Source organism: Primulina huaijiensis, chromosome 3 (assembly GCF_012295235.1).
Source record: "Primulina huaijiensis isolate GDHJ02 chromosome 3, ASM1229523v2, whole genome shotgun sequence".
NCBI lineage: Eukaryota > Viridiplantae > Streptophyta > Magnoliopsida > Lamiales > Gesneriaceae > Primulina > Primulina huaijiensis.
The window spans coordinates 10,479,930-10,501,952 of NC_133308.1; the positions used below are offsets into that span (position 1 = coordinate 10,479,930).

Below are 22,023 nucleotides of genomic sequence, written 5' to 3' on the forward strand. Positions count from 1 at the left end.
TAATATAAGGTGTTTTTATAAGTGTATTTTTCAAAAATGGGATTTTTTTGGGTTTTTTTACCCGCAGGACTTTATTTTTAATGGTACGCAAATTTTATCGAATGGGGAGACTTTTTAAGGGTTCGGCTAATATTTTCAAAATCTTTCCAACACGAAATATTTTTTGAGAGTGTGTTTGGATTTAATGTGTCTACTTTTAAGCTTATTGGGCTTAATACTCTATTTAAACTTTAAATTAACAAATTAGGGCCCATTAATAGATTTATTAACCTTGATTTTGAAACTGAGACCCCAGTCCATGTTTTAAAACGAATCGGTTAAGTTGTGAATTGGGTTTGAGTTTACGTCTAGGAATGCTCTTAAATATGTTTTGGGACATTTTAAGGAGTTTGGTAAGTTTCGGGTCAATTTTAGAGGTCCAGGGGTAAAACGGTAATTTTTGGATTTCTAGGGACAAAATGGTCATTTTGCACCCAGGGTGAGATTTTGGTCCTGACATCACCTTGAGAACAAATTTGTGATAGTTTAAATGTGCATGCATCACGTTATGATTTTTATGAAATTATGGTAAATACAGTGCATGCTTGGTTTTAAGGAAAAAGTTGCGTATATGCATGTTTTTTTTAAGTGATGAATATGATAATATTTTTGAAGGATGAAAGTTGATTGTGACTGACGATGTATATGTATACAATGACATGAGATGTGTTGATCTGAGGCCAAGGCTCAGTGGACGGGTAATGCTGTGGCTGATGTCCCCGCCGCCGGGTACCATGGTTTTATAGATGGATCCATCGAATAGAGCTGATACGATAGAGCTGATACAAAAGTCACAACTAATAAACTGAATTCAATTAAAAAGAAAATGTATACGTTTATGAGGACATGAGATGACTTGATTTGACACGTTATGATTTTATACAACACGTTTAATGAAAGTTAAGTTGGGTATGATATTTTTCACTGTTGTGTGCCTGTGTATGTACTTTTTATTCCTGGTACAGGTGTGTTGAGTCTTTAGACTCACTAGGTGTGTGTGATGCAGGTGAGATTGATGCTGAGGAGACTGGAGGCGCCGAACTCAGAGTAGGCAGCTCTGTTACGAGGACATGACCTAAGGACCGCGTATTTTTCCGCTTTTGATTATGAGTTATTGAGAGGAGTTACACATTTTTATACGTTGGTGATATTTTGATCTTTACACGTTTAAGTTTACGTGGATTTTGAGATGATGTTGGTTATTTTAAACTGCGGTACTCTAATTGGCAAAAAAATACGATTATTTTAAAATGTCATTTTGTAATTGCGAGCTTTTATAATAAATAAATTTTCCGCATTTTTAAAACAGTAGACGTTTCAAGTATGGCAAGGAAGAAATGGTTGAACCACGGTCTGAAGATTTGAAAATTCCAGCCGCTGACTCAACCAATGATCTTCAAGTTGAAAATTCTTCTATTCTTCTCCTCCATCAGTTGTAGCTTCACTCAGGATCTCCAGTTCTTGAAGAAGAGTCTTTTTCTGATTTTAACGTAAATGTCTTCTTGGAATTCGACGATAATTCTTCCAAAGTCCTACTCGATCAACTTTACATACAAATCAAGAATCTCTCTGAAATACTCAACAATGTCGAGATAAAGCAGTTTTGTTGGAACATTTCATGTTCGTAATCTTGATTTTGATGTTAACAAAACTTGTTTTTTTGTTTCTAATGAGTTATCATAGTGCGCAGGATACTGGAACAGATCAGAAGTTGAACTGATCAGTTATATCGCCTAAACTGAAGCTTTCGAGAATTCCAACTGATTTCCTAAACGGAATCAGTCCAACTGACGTATAGAAGAACGGTTCCACTGATTGATCAGTTGATAGGTAATTCAGCATAAGACCTTCAGAAGCCCAGCCAGCTGATGAAGAGCTCAACTGATGGAAAGCTTAACAGACATGTTCAACTGAACTAGTGTAACCAGTTCAGCTGACGAGCCAACTGATTTCACCAAACCAGTTCAAGGCATCAATTAGGAATCAATCAGTGTGGAAAACATGACAAGCTTATTCAATGGAATCCAGCTATGCGAACTTGATAAAGCATCTGTACTATCAGTAGTACAGTTAATAGATGTTGCAACAAAGATTAAATCCGAGAGATTCCTGAAGACATGTCGGAAAAGTTGAGACACAAAGTTCAAGGAACGCATTCAAAGCTGCAACAGTCACATGTGATGAGTCTTGGTATACGATCATCTTGCTGGTATAAATACGAACCAAGACCATCAGCAATAAACAAAGCAGTGAGAAAAGAAAAAAAAGGGCACGCTTACTGTTTATCAGCTTACAAGAAGCAATCAGCCCAGAGGGAATACAAAGTCACATTGGCTTAGTTTAGAAGATCTTTTCCCTCAGTGTGTGAGAGCACCTTTTTGATGTATTCATTGTTCTAGTTCTCACACACAATCTCTCACCACCACCACTCAAATACAGTCTTGCACAAAGATATTAAACTTGTGTATATAGTCTTTGACACACACACGCTAAACAAATGTTGTCTGGAAGGTGCTGCCTTCAGTCTAGTCTAGGAGTTCAGTTAGGCAGTGGGTAAGTCCTAAGCTGGGTGGGTTTGTATAAGGTGTTGTATAAATCAAAGTCTTCTAGTGTATTCTACCCGAGGAGGTAGAATGGGTGACGTAGGAGCAGTTGAAGTCTCCGAACATCCATAAACATATCTTGTGTATTTTCCTGTTTAACTATTGTTTTAAAACTGATTTGATCAGTTAGAGCATCCGTCAGTTCAGCTTTCACCATAACTGAACTGATATATGCTAGAACTGATCTCCTTTTTCAATTATTCAGATTACACAAGTTAAATGACTTTCAAATATAATAGCTTTCTTCACGAAGGATTACTTCGAGTGTCTTCCGCTTGGTTATTTAACCAAACTCGATTTAATTCATTGGTGTTACCATTATTAGAACACGAGCTATTGCAGCTCTTGAAGAATATTTTGTTTGAAGCACCTCATGGTGCCCAGCAAACGATTCTTCAAGTTTTCTCATATTGTTTCTTTAACAACTTTCGGAGAGATGTTCTACGTGTTATTGGTTCTCTGGAAAATAACTTCTCACTACTCACCGCTGATCAAATCGCATCCAAGCGCCAGACTGAAAATTTGGGTATAACTCTACCAAGTCAAACAACCCAAGCCCAACAACATATGGACGCCCGATTTGATCATATCCAAACCACCATTGGAAGTTAGTTGCATGAAATTCTTGATCATATGCAACGTGGTGATGTAAAAAATGGAAAGTAGTGGATTTTCAAGCAGCTTGAAGAGTAAAAACGACGAGCCGAAAGATCTAAGTTTGAAGAATCTAAGCACAATGAAGAAAGAAGAAGCCTGGAAAAAAAAAAGAGAGAAGAAGAAGATTTGGTGGAAGCAACAGTTCAAGTCATAGAAGATAAGTTTTTTCATGTGTAATATGAAATGCTTTTAATTTAATGCAACTTTAAAATAACATTTAATTTCCTTAATGAAATTCATCTTGCTTGTATGTTTGGCTATATGTAACTTCTTGTATAGATTTACATATTGGTTTTTTCATCACCAAAAAGAGAAAATTTGTAAAAATATTTCAAGTACCCTTAAGTTTTGTGAGTAATAAAGAACATCGTTGAGCTGTTTCAGGTCCAGCTACTTTTAAATGTATTTCAAGTTTCGAACCACTGTACCAGATCAAACAGTTCAAACAATGCTTAAGAAGATCAATCCGTTCGGATTAAGAATTCAAGATGCAGAAATATCTGAACTCAAGCTGCAAAGTTATCATCTATCAAAACTGGTCGATAGCCCAAGTGTTCAAATCGTTGAAAATAAATTCGCACTGTCACCGATCAGGAAAGAGTTAAATCTAAAGAGAAACTATAGTCAAGTTGTTAAATTAGTTGCCTCAGTTGGAAACATTACAAGTATCCTATCAACGTAACTTCTGAATGACAGAAAGCTATCTAATTCTCAGCTTTCTGCAAAACAAATGATTTGAAGTCTCAAAGGCACACAGAGCATTAATGATATGAAAGTGACACATCCATTATGATGCTCGTTGAAAAAAAATCCAATAGTTGGAGATTTACAACTATTAACATGCAGATTTCAAACATGAATAACTCTCTTGACCAACCACAATTATTCTCAAAACTGCATTTTTCAAAGATCTTGAGCACATATAATATTTCGATTTTTAGCTGCTCATTTAAGCACTTGCTTACCAGAATCATATTAGATCATCAAAGATCAATCTGTGTTACACCAACAACTAAAGCTGTGAAATCTGACTGTTGGGTTTTATGTTTTTTGTCTAGTGAACCAAATATTTTTAAATATCTAGAGTTGTAAAGTGATAACTAGTAGTTTCAATTAGGCAGTGATAAGACCTAACTGAAGTAGATTATTACAAGACGTTGTAAAACCAAAGTCTTTTAGTGGAAACCTACCTAAGTGGAAAAAGGGGTGACGTAAGAGTTTTATCTCTGGACATTCATAAAAAAATTTATGTCATTACATTACGTATTTGCATTCTTGCAAAGCCCATTTTAAGCCATTTATTGTTAAACTGTCAACTATAATCTATCACTAGTCAAGCCAGACGTTTTCACAATTACACTTTTAGTGGTTCAACAAGTCTAGCAATTCAACAATACTTCTTAACATCATGAAAACTGTTAAGAACAGTTCAAAATGAAGAAAATTTTAAAAGAATTTATTCATTCTCTCTAAAACTTTGACCCGATCCCAACACAGAAATTTGGGGAGGTGCAAGCGGTGCCCCCAAAGTTCCCAACCCAAAAGCCTAAATCACATCTCCACTTTCCCACCCGAACAAAGATTTAAAAATAGAGGGGGCGAGGGGCAGGTGCAACTACCGACATTTTCTTATAGAAGGAAAGAATGATGATTTATGAGGTGTTTTTAAAGTAGAATCTATTCAAATATTTGATATGAGTAGAATAGAATATTTTACTTTTAATAGTTGTACCTAATATTTCAAGATTTGCAATAAATAATTTATTTTGTATACCTCTATATTTTTATAGAGTTTAAAAAATTTAATGTTGAATATCACATGATTTTTTAAAATTTTATAAAATTTCATTTTGAATACCACAAGATTTTTATAAAGTATATAAAAATATAGATTGAATATTTCTAAAACTCTACAAAAACTATTAAAAGTAATTGAATATCATAGATTGGATACACACACTTAAAAGATGAAAATAGCAATTAGTTTAGCTTATAATAGTTTTATCTTTTATTTGTGTTTTATATTAGATTTATGGTTATTGGTAAATTTAATTATAATTTTTGAGTAGTTTTTGTCAATTTAATTATGGGATTGACAAACTTACTTAGAGAAAAGAATCGACAAAATGTTAATATTGTCAACATATAACAAAAAGTTAAAAAAATACACTGATTTCTTGTGTCACGGCTTTATAAAATAATGAAATGTTAACGTCAATTTTAATAACTAAAATAATAATAATAATAATAAAAAATAAATAAACAAAAGTACAAGGAAGAATAGTGGGTCAATAAAAAATATACGATCCATTTAAAATTTAATTAAATAAAAGGGATTTTGACTTTTTTAAATCAAGAAAATGAAGTTGAATATTTTAGTTAGATAAGATCATTAATTAGCTCATTAATTAGTTAGTTAAATTTCACCTGGGGTCGAGCTCTTTGTTCGGGTTGAGCTCGACCCACTCTTCAGACGCTCGACCCAGTGGGTCGAGGTGCTGGGTGTGAAGACCTCGACCCATTCTTTTTATTTTTTTTATTTTATTTTTTTTAAGAGATAAGAACACACTCTTCTAATTTTTTTTATTTATTTTTAAAATAAAAAAATGAAGAGTGGGCCACTCTTCTACTTCTATTTTTTTAAAAAAAAAAAATGGAAGAGTGGGTCGAGAAGAGCTCGACCCACTCTTCTACTTTTATTTTTTTTTAAAAAAATAAATTTTTTGAAAACAAAAAAAAAATGAAGAGTGGGTCGAGAAGAGCTCGACCCACTCTTCTACTTCTAATTTTTTTTAAATAATTTTTTTTTAAATAAAAAAAATGAAGAGTGCTCGACCCACTCTTCTAAATTTTTTTATGTCTTTTAAATAAAAAAAAATTAAAAGAGTGGGTCGAGTGATAATGTTAGAGGTTTGGTTTAGGGTTTTGTTTAGGGGTTGGGTCGAGGTTGGGTCGAGATGGGTCGAGTGGGTAGGAAATTTTTGATATTTTTGAGTTTTGATCATTTTATAATATATAATTCACTTTATATATGAATAGAATGTAAATATATATATAAAATTTATTTGTGTAAACATTAGTTATATGTTATAATTTAAGTATGTTAGTTAAAAAATTCATAACAAGTAGAAGAATGTATCTCTTATTCTAACAATGTGGGTTGAATTTATACTCGACTAAAAATCTTAACAAATTTTATAATTCCACTAAAATTCATACATTAACAAATAATAATAGAAATAAAAAAAATTCATAACAAATTTCATTACATATTCACTTTATTGAATGTATATCGAAGCATATGAAATTAATGTTTATTGTATATAAACATTAACAAATTTTATAATTATACTAAAATTTTTAACAAATTTTATAATAATATGCTTCTCGACCCATCTCGACCCACCAAAATTGGATCGCGTGCCCAATTTTCTGATGAGTCATAACCCTCGACTCAGTTTTGATTGAAATTGTTATAATCCTTAACACATAAAATTAAATTACCAAATTGAGTGTAATGCACCAAGTATTCTATCTCTTTCTCATTTAAAAATGATACAATCTTCTTACAGATTTCAACGTATTTTGATCCTAAAATTAACTTGCATTCAAAAAATTGATTTCTTCCAAATTTAGCGAGAAAGTAAACCTGTAAAAAAAAACAAACAAACAAAAAGATTATTAGTTGTATAAATTTAAAACAAACAAAGGTTATTTATTATAAAAATTTAAAATTAATGGGTTGTGTCACGACCCATAGATCGTGAAAGGGTCGTGAAATCTTCACGTCACGACCCCTTCACGACCCAAAGTTGGGTCGTGATGTTTGTACTTTGGGTCGTGAAGCACAAGTGCTTCAAGTTTGTGCTTCATTGTGAAGCACTTCACGACCCAAGTTTGGGTCGTGAAGCACAAACAAGTGCTTCATTGTGAAGCACATGACCCACGACCCATGTGTCGTGAAGATGGGTCATGAAGCCAAGGGTCGTGTCACGATCAGGGTGAAGTTCTTCATCTTGGGTCGTGAACACTGACGAGACTCAATAAATTCGATATCTCAAAATAAATTTTTTTTTCAATACATAGTTTTATTTTTGGATTTGTTGCAGAAGAATAATTTATAGATTCGTGGTTAATTGTTATCCAAAAAATGACAGGATGGAAGGTTGAGAGGAAAAAGATTTTTTTTGAAGATAAGAAATGAAATGAGATCTAAGATTGAGTCGAGAAAGATGGAAAAATTGAGTCGAATAAGTTTTTTTTGTTTAATTAAATTATAAATTTTATTATATATAAAATTAAAACACTAATGAAAAAATTAGTTTTTAAACAAATTTTAAACGAAGGATAAAAAAGTTATTTTCCCGAAGAATAGTCGACTCTTCCAAGAGCCGGCTTGGTGGAATGGACCAAAGAATCACCATTTGAGAGGCAACTCAACTGCACTCTCCCACAGTCCCTCTGCATACACGAAACGAAAACAGAACCAATAATTTTGATGCCATTTTCTCCAGGCCCGAACATGTACTCCAGCAACCATCCCAAGTTCTTCATCTTAACTATTCTACTTACCTTACTAGTACTATGTTCTTCATCGTCTGCAGTACGAGAACCAGGAGCCATAGAATCGTTATTGAACCTTTTGGATTCCAAAAAACCATCCCCGTCAGTTCAAGAACTGGCAGCAAAGGGTGTTCTTCGGAGACTGCTGCCCACCCATTTATCCAGCTTTGATTTCAAGATTATCACCAAGGTAATTGATAATAATAATAATAATAATAATAATAATAATAATAATTGTCACTGTAAGGTTACCTTGCCATTTTCTTGAACTTGATTTATATGGTCTGGAATTGATTTATACTAGGACGTCTGTGGTGGAAAAAGCTGCTTTCAAATCAGCAATTGCAAGAATTCAAGCGGAGAGTCATCTGAAATAAAGTAGGTACAATCTGATAAATTTGCCATCTTGTCCGGTCGGTTTTAATTATCCGTTGAAATATTTTTCCATATTTTTGATTCCTTTAGCTAGTGAGGCCAAATGATACATGCGCTGATTGGTAATGTTACATAGAGGAAATTTGTGTGATTGTCATTGACAACCTCTAGATGCTTTGTTAGAACATGCAAATCTAATTGCGAAACAAGCTACGTTTTCAATGTATTTGAGGGATTTCTGATCTGGATTTGACATAACTTTTTCTTTTGTATTTGCTCTTCAATGTTATAGTAGAAAACTTTACACTTCCCCTACTTGCTATCCACCCTTGTAAATTGTTAATTTTCTGTGAAGAACTAATTTTATTGTTCTTTTCTTCCCTAGTCTTCTTATCTTGCTCTTGGCCTAATCTTAATTTCATGTACTGATGCTTTAAACTGCCTATATGATTGGTGGTGCACAGGTTCCTTCATTTCCATTTCCTAGTTAAACTTTAATAGCTAAAATTTTCTTCTAGAAATTGTGGTCTGAAGGGGGTAAAGCAAGTTAAGATGAACCTTGCAATAATGGAATTAAGAAATTTATGGTGTTCTCAATTCTCGTATTGACATTTTGAGAAATTCAGTGGGACATAATGCATATTTTGTGTTATGCGTTCTTGTCAGCGTATTGGTAAATCCAGGAACACATGATAAAGCTGGCAGCTGTAGTATGGCTTGGGGACAGCATGAGAATTTGAAAACGTGATAGGATGGAAACTTTGTTGTATTCTTATTTTGCTTGGGAAGTGTTTGTTGAGATTTCTATGAGTTGAGGTGGGTGAGTTATGCCATTAATAAACATGTGGCGCATAATTTGGATTGGACTATATAGTGTTTTTTTAACATTAAAAAAGTTAGCTTTTGAAGAGAGGGAGGGAATGTTTTTTTCATACTATATTCAAGTCGGAATGCTAATCACGTATCTTGTCTAATTTCATTGCCCTTGACTCCTAGGATAAAGGGAACTACAGCAGTTGATATCATATCAGGCCTTCATTGGTATTTAAAGTATTGGTGTGGAGCTCATGTTTCCTGGGATAAGACTGGTGGCACGCAGCTTGGTGTAGTTCCCAAGCCAGGATCCCTTCCTCCTGTGAAAGATGATGGACTGAAGATCCAGCGTCCTGTCCCGTGGAATTATTACCAAAATGTTGTGACGTCTAGCTGTAAGAATATTTCTTTAACTTATTATTTTTACTGCTTATTTCTCTGACCTATTTTACGTATGTAGATTCAATGAGTACTAACATAATTGAATTACATTAAATTTTGTTCTTTTCTTGCTTATGATAAAGAAGAAACAAGTGATTAAGTTTACTTCGTTATTTCTGTACGGGGACTGGCTAGTCTTTTTTGCGCATAATTATATCTTCCAGCCAGTACTGCTTGCTGCTATGGATCTTCTACAGTATTTCTTGTGTATATTGCTGATTATAATTTTTAAACCATGTATTCATTTCCTTCAACATGGTTCTCATTTCCCCTTCTCTGAAATTTTCTTTCTGAGAAATTTCATCATAAGAGGACAAATCGTTTTTCGAAGCCATCTTAAAGTTTGAGTGGCTGAGATGTGTTGTGCGAGTTGGAAGTATGGTTAACAGAGAATATCTGTGGCAATAGAATATTCTTCTTTTTTGAAACGTCCACTACTTTTTAACTTTATTTACTTTAAAATCCTACTAAATTTTTTTCATACATACTTTCAAAATTTACCCTTTAAAATAACGGTAAATTTCAAAAAAATGCATATGTCAATCTTTCAATTAAGATTCAGTACCTAGCCATAATTTTTTAAAAATCAGTACCTAACTAATCTATACTTTTAGTTTTAACACCTCACAAAGCAAAATTTACATTTTTACCCTTTATTATTTAAATAAATATATTATTTTAGCCACAAAATTACATGTGTCTTCTCCATTTAAAATATAATTTAAAATTTTTTTTTTTCTCAATTATCATGGAATAAAAATAAATACTTATTTTGACATATAAAGTACCTATTATGGGGTTTCAGATACTTGATTTCGCTATTTGAATACTCCAAATATATAAGAAAATACTATATTCGAGCATTCACCATAAATTCAGTCATTGTTAGTCTTTTCATGAAAAATGCAATATGATGACTTATTCATGTCATTTTATTTTAAAAAAAAAACATAGGTCATCACTCATCTTGAAATAAAATTAAGTATTTATTTTTGACTTACAAAATACTTATTTTGGAGTTTCAAATGCTTGATTTGACTCTTTGAATACTCCAAATGTGTGAGAAAATATCGGATCTTCGAGCTATCACAATAAATTCAATAATTGTTGATCTTTTCATTGAAAATACATTTAGATGACTTATTCAAGTCATCTAATATTTGAAAAAACATAGTTTCTCACTCATTGTTGAATTAGAAAAGGTACTTATTTTGATCGATAAAATACTTATTTTGGGGTTCCAAATATTTGATCAGGCTATTTGAATACTTCAAATGTGTAAAAAAATACTTAAGTTTCAAGTAATATTAAGTGACTTTTGATGGTGTCATTTGTGAAGTTAAAATGTAATACTTAAATTGGTACAAAGAGTATCTAATTAAAATCTATAAATACATTATTTTACTCCGTAAATACTCATATCCAATTATTTGAGGATGCCAAAATATAATTTGAAGTTAATATTAAGTGACACAGATGATGATATTCGTGAAGTAAAAATATGATACCTAAATTAATACAAATAATACATAATTCGAGTCCACAAATAATTGATTTTACCATTTAAATACTCAAATTCGATTGACTATGTAAAAATATATAATTTGAAGATAATATTGAATGTTGTTTGATGATGATATATGTGAATAAAAAATGTGATACCTAAATTGGTACAAATAGTACCTGATTTGATTTCACATATACTTGATTTTACCTTTTTAATACTCAAATTTGATTATTTTGGGATATAAAATAATATAGTTTCAACTGATATTGAGTGACTTTTGATGTGTCATTTTTTAAATTAAAATTTTATACCTAAATTAGTACAAAAAGTATCTAATTCGAGTCTACCAATACTTAATTTTACTCCCTAAATGAGAAGTACTTAATTTGAGTTTGCAAATACTTGATTTCATAAATGAGATACTCACAATATGTATTAAAATACTGGATATTCGAATAAGCAACGTAAGTTCACCAAGTGTTGGTATTTTTATGGAAGATACATTTGGATGACATATTCATCTCATTTAATATTTTTTTTAAAAAAAAAACAAATTCTCATCTAAGCATGAAAATTTTAAAGTAATTATTTTTACTTGAGAAGTACTTAATTTGAGTTTGCAAATACTTGATTTCATAAATGAGATACTCACAATATGTATTAAAATACTGGATATTCGAATAGGCCACATAAGTTCACCAAGTATTGATATTTTCATGGAATAAGTATTTGGATGACATATTCATCTCATTTTAAAAAAATTTTGTAAAAGAAAAAACGAATTCCCAACTAAGCATGGAAATTCTAAAGTACTTATTTTTATTTGAGAAGTGCCTAATTTGAGATTAAAAATATTTGATTTAGTACATAAGATACTCATAATATGTAATAGAATACTGGATATTCGAATATGCAACGTAAGGTCACCAAGTGTTTATCTTTCCTTGGAAGATGCATTTGGATGACATATTCATCTCATTTAATATTTTTTTTTGTAAAAACAAAACAAAAACAAAAACAAACTCTCAACTAAGTATTGAAATTTTAAAATACTTAGTTTTATTTGAGAAATATCTAATTTGAGTTTGCAAATACTTGATATCTTGAATAAGATACTCACAATATGTATTAAAATACTAGATATTCGAATATGCATCGTAAGATTACCAAGTGTTGATCTTTCTATGGAAGATGCATTGATACGAAGAGTATCTAAATTGGTGAAGTTAAAATATGATAGCTAAATTGGTAAAAAGAGTATCTAATGTGAGTTCGCAAATACTTGATTTTACTTCCTAAATACTTATATTCAACTATTCGATGATGTCAAATTATATAGTTTGAAGTTAATATTGAGTGATTTTTGATGATGACATCCGTGAAGTTAAAATATGATACCTAAATTAATACAAATAATACCTAATATGAGTCCACAAATACTTGATTTTAATATTTAAATACTCAAATTCGATTATTTGATGATGTCAAAATATATAATTTGAAGTCAATATTGAGTGACCTTTGATGATGAGATATGTGAAATAAAAATGTGATACCTAAATTGTTACAAGTATTACAAAATTAGATTCCACTGATAATTGATTTTACCCTTTACAAATTCAAATTTGATAATACGTATAATGAAAGAATATTGATACATATAATAAATGATTACCAATAAATATTATGAATGAATACTAATGAAGATGATATCAAATGAAGTATTGCCTTGTCATTTAATGAATACCAACAAGCATTGTGAATGAATATTAATGATATTATAAATTAATACTCATAAGTATAAAGAAAAAAATACTAATAAGTATAATGAATAGTTACCAATAAGTATTATGTCAAATAAGTATAATTGTCAAATAAGTCATTCAATTAATATCAAAAAGTATTGTAAATTAATATTGATGAGTATTTTATAAATAATTAATCTTAGACTCGATAGCTATGCTTAAAGTGCAAACTTCAAGCTCATTTACGAACTATGTTCATAATGCATCTCCCAATTAGTACATTATGAATAATGAACTATGTCTATTTATTTAAATGACATGAATAAGTATACTAATGAATTTTTCATGGAAAGATTGTCTATTCGAATATCCAGTATTTTAATGCATATTGTGAGTATCTCATTTACGAAATCAATTATTTGCAAACTCAAATTAGATACTTTTCAAGTAAAACTAATTACTTTAAAATTTTCATGCTTATTTGAGAATATTTTTTACCAAAAAATATTAAAAAAGATGAATATGTAATCTAAATGCATCTTCCATGGAAAGACCAATATTTGATGAACTTACGTTGCATATTCGAATATCCAGTAGTCTATTACATATTACGAGTATCTCGTGTATCAAATCAAGTATTTGCAATATGAAATTAGGTACTTCTCAAATAAAATTAAGTACTTTTAAATATTCATGCTTCTTTGAGAAATTGGTTTTTTTTTTTACAAAAAAATATTAAATGAGATGAATATGTTATCCAAATTCATCTTCCACAAAAAGACCAACACTTGGTGAACTTACATTGCATATTCGAATATCCAGTATTCTATTACATATTATGAGTATATCATGTACCAAATCAAATATTTGAAATATGAAATTATGTACTTCTTAAGTAAAACTAAGTACTTTAAAATTTTCATGTTTATTTGAGAATTTGTTTTTTTTTTTTTACAAAAAATATATTAAATAAGATAAATATGCCATCCAAATGAATCTTCCATGGAAAGCCAACACATGGTGAACTTACGTTGCATATTTGAATATCCAGTACTCTATTACATATTATGAGTATCTCTTGTACCAAATCGAGTATTTGCAAACTCAATTTAGGTACTTCTCATCCAAATGCATATTCCATGATAATACCAACACTGGGAGAATTTACGTTGCCTATTCGAATATCCAGTATTTTAATACATATTGTGAGTATCTCATTTATGAAATCAACTATTTACCAACTCAAATTAGGTACTTCTCAAGTAAAACTAAGTACTTTAAAATTTTCATGTTTACTTTAGAATTTGTTTTTTTTTACAAAAAATATTGAATGGGATGAATATGTCATCCATATGCATTTTCCATTGAAATTCCAATACTTGGTGAATTTACGTTGTCTATTCGAATATCTAGTATTTTAATACATATTGTGAGTATCTCATTTACGAAATCAAGTATTTGCAAACTCAAAATAGATATTTCTTAAGTAAAACTAAATACTTTAAAATTAAATGCTTAGTTGGGAATTTGATATTTTTACAAAAAAATATTAAATGAAATGAATAAGTCATCCAAATACACAATTCATGAAAAGACAAACAATGACTGAATCTATGGTGATCGTTCAGGATTCAGTATTTTCTTAAACATTTAGAGTATTTAAAGAGCCAAATCTAGTATCTGGAACTTCAGAATAAATACTTTTTATGTCAAAATAAGTACTTAATCTTATTTCATGATGAGTGATGAACTATATTTTTTTAAAAATAAAATGACATGAATAAGTCATCATAATGCATTTTAAATGAAAAACTAACAACGACAGAATTTATGTTGATTGTTCAAAAATGTAGTATATTTTTACACATTTGGAGTATTCAAATAACAAAATCAAGTATTTGAAACCTCATAATAGGTACTAATATTTTGGTAGATGGAAAACACACAATTAATTTGGTGGATAAAATTATATATTTATTTAAATAATAAAAGGGCAAAAATGTAAATTTATCTTTGTAGGGGCTAAAATTAAGTTTGTAGTGTTGTCAGGTATTGATTTGTAAAAAAAATCTTCTAGGTACTGAATCTTAAATGAAAGATGTACAGATGTATTTTTTTCAAACTTACTCTTAAAATAACTTAACATTTCCATAAATCAAAATAATTTAGCATTTAAAATTTCAAGTGCATAAAAATCTCTAAATCGTCAATTAACAACATTCAATTTCAACCTTTAACATGATAAAAAACTAACTTCAAAATGAAGTATAAAAATATCTAATTAAATCATTAACAAAATCTTTAAAACTTTGACTATCAAGCTAATGCGGAAAATAAAGTTCCTCGGGAGTGTACTGCCGGACTCGATCCACTCAAGCGTTAACGTCTCTCTCAATATCATCATCACCTGCAGCATTCAAACCTAGTGAGTCTAATGACTCAGCATGTTCTAAACAGGAGTAATAATTAATACATATACAAGCACATGCATTAAAATCATATTTTTATTTAAAATAAGCTTGTAAGCATAAATTAATCATAAATCGTCAAATCGTAAAACTTTCAATCGTTTATCATTTTGGGTGAAGTTTGATCCTTGAAAGTGACTAGCTTTTATCCTCTGGTCGACTGATCATTCTTAGCTCACTATTGCGCATGGGGACGGGCTCTAGGCATCGACGTAAAATGGAAATACGATCGTTGGCCTCCCTCTGGGACCTTCTTCCTCGCGATATTCCCAAAAATCATATATCTTATTCTCTTTGTCACAGTCAATTCACATCTTTCAAAATTATTTTTCTTTTCCTTTTTAATTATAAAATATCGTGTCATTTCCAATTTCGTAAAATAGCATTTTAACAGTAATAATTGTGCAGCTTTATCATAAATCATAAAATCTCATATTTTCATCATAAACGTTATAAAATATCATTTAACATGCGTTATTATCTCTCGGGACACTGCCAACCCTTTTCGTACTATTCAGGTGTAAAATGACCGTTTTGTCCCTGAACTTAAAATTTCTCGATTTTGACATTTTCTCACTTTTATTGACTCGAGACTATCCCAAATAGTTATTTAAGCTTAAATTTGACTTCTAATATTTTTATTCAACGTTAACTCGAGGATTTCGATTTAATTCTTTAATTACTAATTCGTGAAACTTTTAATTCTCGAATTAATTCAAACTTAAATATTTTCTTTGCAAACTTTAAACATCGACTTTTCATACCTAAAAGACCCTAGTGAACCATGAACCAACCCCCATGGACCATGGTTCGAACCCTTTCTTCTCCTAACCCTTCAACCGAACCCTAGCACCCTCCACTTGAGCCACGGCCCAAATTCATCGAGCCATGGCCGAGAGCCACCTTGGCCCAGGCCAGACCCTAGCCCTCCTGGACCCTCGTCGAACCCTCCTGAGCCAGCACCCTTGGCCCAGCCCGCGCATGAAGCCTACGCGCAGGACTCCTCATAGCCGAGGCCCTTTTCTCCCACTTTCATCTAGCCACCATGGACCCAGCTGCACCAGCCCGAGCCCTAACCCCAGGTCATCCTCCCTAGAACCTACTGGACCAGCCTAGACCACCCCAACCAAGCCACGAACCGTCCCCTCCGAGATCGCACATGTGCGTGCATAGGAAGAGTCCATGCGGTTGTGTGCTCTTCCCTACCGGCAGCATGGGTAGGACTCTTCCTAGCCCTTAGTAACGTCCCACACCGAGCCCTGACCAGCCCTGGCCGAGCCCCGGTGCACCTTCCCTCTTAGCCGTGGCCTTGAAGACATGGCACATGTAGGAAACCCTAGGACTCTTCTTCCTAGCCAAGCTCGACTCCAGCCCTCATTTTCACCTTTAATCGTCCATGTTCCACTCATTAAACATCCTATGTTGGCAGCTAATCCTTTGGAAATCATAACGTTTATCAAACATGCGTAAAATCATCAAAACTTTGAAAAACGAATCGTGCATACGTATTTTTCGTGCAAAAATAAACAAAACAAGCATAATATGGTTTGAATGATGCGTCAAAGGAATTTAGAAATGTGCCTTTGCGTTTTAAAACGCTCGAATATACGATCGTCGGCGTGGGGTGCGAAGAAGGACGAACGGGTGACAAAGACCTCCTTGTTTTCTCCTCCTCCTAGTTTTCGAAACTTGTGTGTGTAGTGTGTGTGTGTTTTTCGGCTGATAGGAGGCTTTCAAACCCTTGGTTTCTATTTTATAGATTGTAATTTGCATGAAAATGGGTTTTGGTTTTGGGATTTTATGTTTAGGAGCAATTAAGCCTACTTATCTTAGGTAAATTAGGCCAAATAACACCTATTTAATTGAAAAATAAAAGTTTATAAAAAGTAGTTTTCAAAAATAATACTTTTGATATTTTAAAAGTCCCTCGTTTGCCCAAAACCAGCTTCCCGGATAAAATGAGCTTGTCTCGTAAAATAATTTGAGCTCTACCATTTTTAGAAAAATTTAATCATATTTAATCACATTAATGAACCTTGAAAATATTTATTGAAAAATATTTATTTTATCTTGGTCGTCTCCGGTCTCCTTTCCCCATCCTATTTTCGAATATTCGGGTGAAATCTACAGTTTTCATAAAATCTTGCAATTAGATCCTTAATCATATAGTATGCATCATGCAAGCATTTAAAATCCATTAAATAAAACAATTAAGCAATTTAAATAATTTGCATGCATGTACGTGGGTTGACTTTTGGACGTTACATTTTTCTTGAAAGAGACCAAACAGAAGTGGAATGCTGTTAATTCTAGCTATGGTATATGCGTAGTGATTTCAACTTTTATAATATCTTATGTTATGTTTTTTTGAGATAGGTTTTGATGTACCCGAATCATTATATTAATTTTTTTATAAAATATCTAATACATTTTCTAGTGTTTAGTTATATAATTTTTATAATATAAATAAATTATTTTAAATTTAATTTTTGTCTGCTTTATTTTTCATTTAAAAAATGTTTATACACAAAAATATTGATTCTTAATTTGATAAATATTATTTATTTTAAAAATAGCAGTTTTTAAATATCCATGTTTCTTTTATAAGATATGGGTTATTAATTTAAAAAATTGTTTTTAAAATTAAATAATAAGGTAAAGAATATTTGAAGTAAAATATTTAAAAAATAAGTATGAAACATGACTTGATTTGAACATAATGTGAAAATAATTTAAATTAAGATCGAAATAACAGTAACAATAAGTTTAATGAATATTTTTTTTAGTATTTATCTTTTTTATTTTTCTATATTTAATGTATTAAAAATCTATCAAAACTTATTGTGTAATTAAAATTTAAAATAAATTAGTTTAGGAATTCAGATCATTAATCAATCTTCCAAAATAAGTACATCGATTGAAGATACCACCAATTTAAAATTAAAAAATTAAAGATGGGGTACACATAACAAAATGTGGAGTGTAAATAGCACTCCCGTGTTAGGATTGATTAGCTTAACTGATATAATGACTCATTTTGTTTATATTGAGCCATTCTATTCAACACTATCCAAGTTGTGCATGTATGTGATATATGTGCCAACTTGAGGAGAAGAGTTAGTGCGTACAACTTTCATAATACCCTGTGTTATTATATTTTCTTTTTTCGATTCAATTTCATGCATTGGAACCAGGACATTAGTTATTTAATTGATTCTGATAAATTGTATAGTTGTTTTCCATAGAATAGGTTGTCTCTACTTTGTAAAAATACCCACTTTAAACTTATGAAAATCATTAAGCCAATTTATCTATTTCTTGGAATATAAAATAGAGTCCTGTTGGTTTTTTTGGTTGGAGAGATCATTGCTCTTCTCACTTATTTACTTAATGTATCTTGATATATCACATATTCATTTTGTTGCATGCAAACTTGTGAAGTTCAGGACCTTCAGGTACAATGCTCCCTCCCTATGAATTGTAGTAACAATAGATCAAATTTGAACTTGTTACACTTTTACATTTTTGAGATTTGAGATATTGAACTTTTGAGGTCAGAAATGGATCTTTGTTTTATATTTTGAGTTGGACTTGTTACACTTTTACAGATTAGAGACTTTTTTGGTTCATAAATACATCTCTCTTTCATGCATTTCCTTTTCTGCTTCTGCCAATATCTTAAAGAAATTTTGATTTTCCTTTTGCAGATTCATACGTTTGGTGGGACTGGGAAAGATGGGAAAAAGAGATAGATTGGATGGCACTACAAGGGGTTAACCTACCTTTGGCATTTACAGGGCAGGAAACCATCTGGGAAAGTGTTTTTGCAGTATGTTTTTCATAACTTTTAATAATGTCTTTTCTCACCGATTTTTCAATAATTGGCTGAGATAGATACTCCAGGGATTTGTTTCAGTAGAAATTAACGATCTTTCAATTGTTGAAAAATTTAGTTTATAGAATGTCCCTTTTCAGCAGCCGTGTGTCACTTATGTATTGGCTCCACAGTTTGACAGCCTCGTTTAATTTTTTATTTCTGTTCTCGAAATCATCATGTTAAAAACCTGGGAGTAGTAACTGCTTCCATTCACTTTTTGTCTAGACTCTAGAAAACAAAACTAATAGATTGTCTGAACTGGATTTTCTCACATTCGGCCTATTTGATGTATATTCATGACATCAGTAAAAGTTGATGAGTGATACCAATAAGCCAAGTGCATTTTAATGGATATGAGAAACCTTTTACTGGATCAAGCATGCCATATTTCTTGAGTATACTCACTTCCTTAGACAATACCTTCATTCTGTTTAAAGAAGGTTGTCCCTACCTCTAATTTTCTTTCTTTGAATGCAGGAGTTCAATGTTACTAAATCAGACTTGAACAATTTCTTTGGTGGACCCTCCTTTCTTGCTTGGGCACGCATGGGTAACTTACACGGGTATGTTTAAATCATTTGATTCTTTTTGTGCCCTTCAATTTTAAAACTTCAGATTCTTTGCATATGCTTTGTGTTGTTATGGATACACTATAATATGATTTTCATAGGAAAAAAGGTTGAAAGATTCTTTGTTTCTTGAGTCGAGATAAAAGTTGGAGTACATTTTGCAGGAACTTTGCAGCTTTTAACTAACCCTTTAATACATAATAAGCATATGCGTACATTTCATCAACGATTTCAGGGTATCAGTTTTTATGGTGTAGTATGTGATTGAGTACTACGCAATAAATAACGCGCTAGAACCAAATGGAATGCTATTACAAAAATGATAAGCTGTTGCTTTTTGATTGAGATGCAAAAGAATTTGGTAAATTTTTTTTTTTTGATAGAAAACTAACTTTATTATAATATTTAGAGGTTTCACCATTTCCGCGGATGAGTAATCTTTTTACAAGCTAGCACATTAGTTTAGTGGTTGCAACTTTTTTGCAAAATCTTCGTGTGGAGTGTTTCACTGATGATTAATTATATCTTAGTCATGTTTTTTCCACAATTTTTTATGCACTTTTGTTTTTTAAAGGCATTTTTGCTAGATGCAATTTTGGGTCATTTTGGACTTGTTAACTGGTATTAAGTGGTAAAAATCTTTGTATGTGAATTGTCGGGGAATGCTGAAAGATAGGTTTGACATTGCATTTCACTGTTTCTTGAAATGATTTACCTGTTTTTTCTACTTTATTTATTTCTTGTCACTTCAGGTGGGGTGGGCCTTTGACTCAAAATTGGTTACAAATGCAGCTGATACTTCAAAAAAAGATATTATCTAGGATGTTAGAGCTCGGCATGATCCCAGGTATGCTTTAGCTTTTTGGATACATGCATGATCTAGACATGGATCCATTTTGGCTCCTCCTGGAACGCCACCACGGACCTGTGGCCAAACTGTGCCAGGTTCGTGAGGCCTACAACTAGTCTGCATATGTTCCTGTTCTCTAGAAGACACTTATTCAACACTTGTAACCTTGAAACATACTCTGTTAATTTATTTCCTGATTTGACATTTTTCACATATTCTTAACTCCATGTAATTATAAATTAAACATCATTTTTTTACCTTCTAAGCATTCTGAATCAGTCATATATTTGTTCGAATGTGACACATTATGCCAACAAAACCCTTAAAAGTTGACAAGTTATATCTAAACCTCCATCACTGCATTCAATTATTAGCTGATGAACTCTTGCTTCTTTTGAAAGTGCTTCCATCATTTTCTGGGAATGTTCCAGCTGCTTTAAAAGAAATCTTCCCCAAAGCAAACATAAGCAGACTTGGGGACTGGTATGCCACTATTTATTTCATGTTCCACTTCACCTCCTTGATCAAAATTAACAATTTACATTTTGCACTCTTTTGTGCCATTCCTTTATTGACTAACACGTTTCTCACTGTTTTCTTGCTGTTCTGGCTGCACTATATATTCTATATTTTGCTTCATTGAATTATTTCTTATTGTTAAAAAAGGATTCAACGAGGAGAAAATGCTAATTAATGCATTGGACGTCAAACTAATGTTTATCAAATGAACAAAGAGTTCCTCATTTTTTACAGAGTGTAGAAAGTTATGCAAATTTTATCCCTTTGAAAGCTTCAATCAGCAAAGTAAAAATATTGATCTTCTTGGTTGATAAGCTTTAATGTCATTTCATCACATTCACACCACTGGACGTCAAACTAATGTTTATCAAATGAACAGAGTTCCTCATTTTTTACGTCTAGAAAGTTATGCAAACTTTACCCCGTTGAAAGCTTCAATCAGCAAAGTAAATATATTTATCTACTTGGGGTGTGTTTGGTTGATGTGATTAAATAAGGATAGATGAATAATCACATATTTATCTAATGTTTGGTTAAAATTTTAAGATATATTAATAATCATTTTGACCCAGTTTAAGACCTAATTTTATGATTAATTATTTGATTATTAATCTAACAAATTAAGTGGGATAAGTTATCAACACACCACAAATTACATTTTTATCCTCTTATCTCTTATGAAAATAAATTTTATTAAATTTTAATTTATTGTGTTTAATGATTACCGTAATATTTTCAAATATATTTCTAATAAATATATTTAAATTAATTTTAATAAACAAAAATGATAATTATAAATATTAATTATCAATCAAATTATTTTAAGAATATTTATAATAATTTTAAGAAAAAACAATAATATTGTAATTATTACTAAAACTTTATTTAACATTAAAATTAATATTCAAAATATTACTACTATTTTAATTATTAATTATAAATATTTAATTATCTATCAAATTATTTTAAGAATATTTATAATTATTTTAAGAAAAAA

General features: G+C 31.1%; 1 protein-coding gene across 1 annotated transcript in view; it reads left to right on the plus strand.

Moving 5' to 3' along the window:
• Positions 1-7,676: 7,676 nt before the first annotated feature.
• Positions 7,677-22,023, plus strand: part of LOC140973507 (alpha-N-acetylglucosaminidase) — a 40,800-nt gene continuing 26,453 nt past the window's right edge. Inside the window, exons 1-7 of the mRNA XM_073436368.1 lie at positions 7,677-8,052; positions 8,167-8,240; positions 9,234-9,445; positions 18,919-19,040; positions 19,566-19,651; positions 20,410-20,504; positions 20,909-20,990. Coding sequence (XP_073292469.1) covers positions 7,798-8,052; positions 8,167-8,240; positions 9,234-9,445; positions 18,919-19,040; positions 19,566-19,651; positions 20,410-20,504; positions 20,909-20,990 — 926 coding nt within the window. The 5' untranslated portion in view covers positions 7,677-7,797. The remainder of the gene's footprint in view (positions 8,053-8,166; positions 8,241-9,233; positions 9,446-18,918; positions 19,041-19,565; positions 19,652-20,409; positions 20,505-20,908; positions 20,991-22,023) is intronic.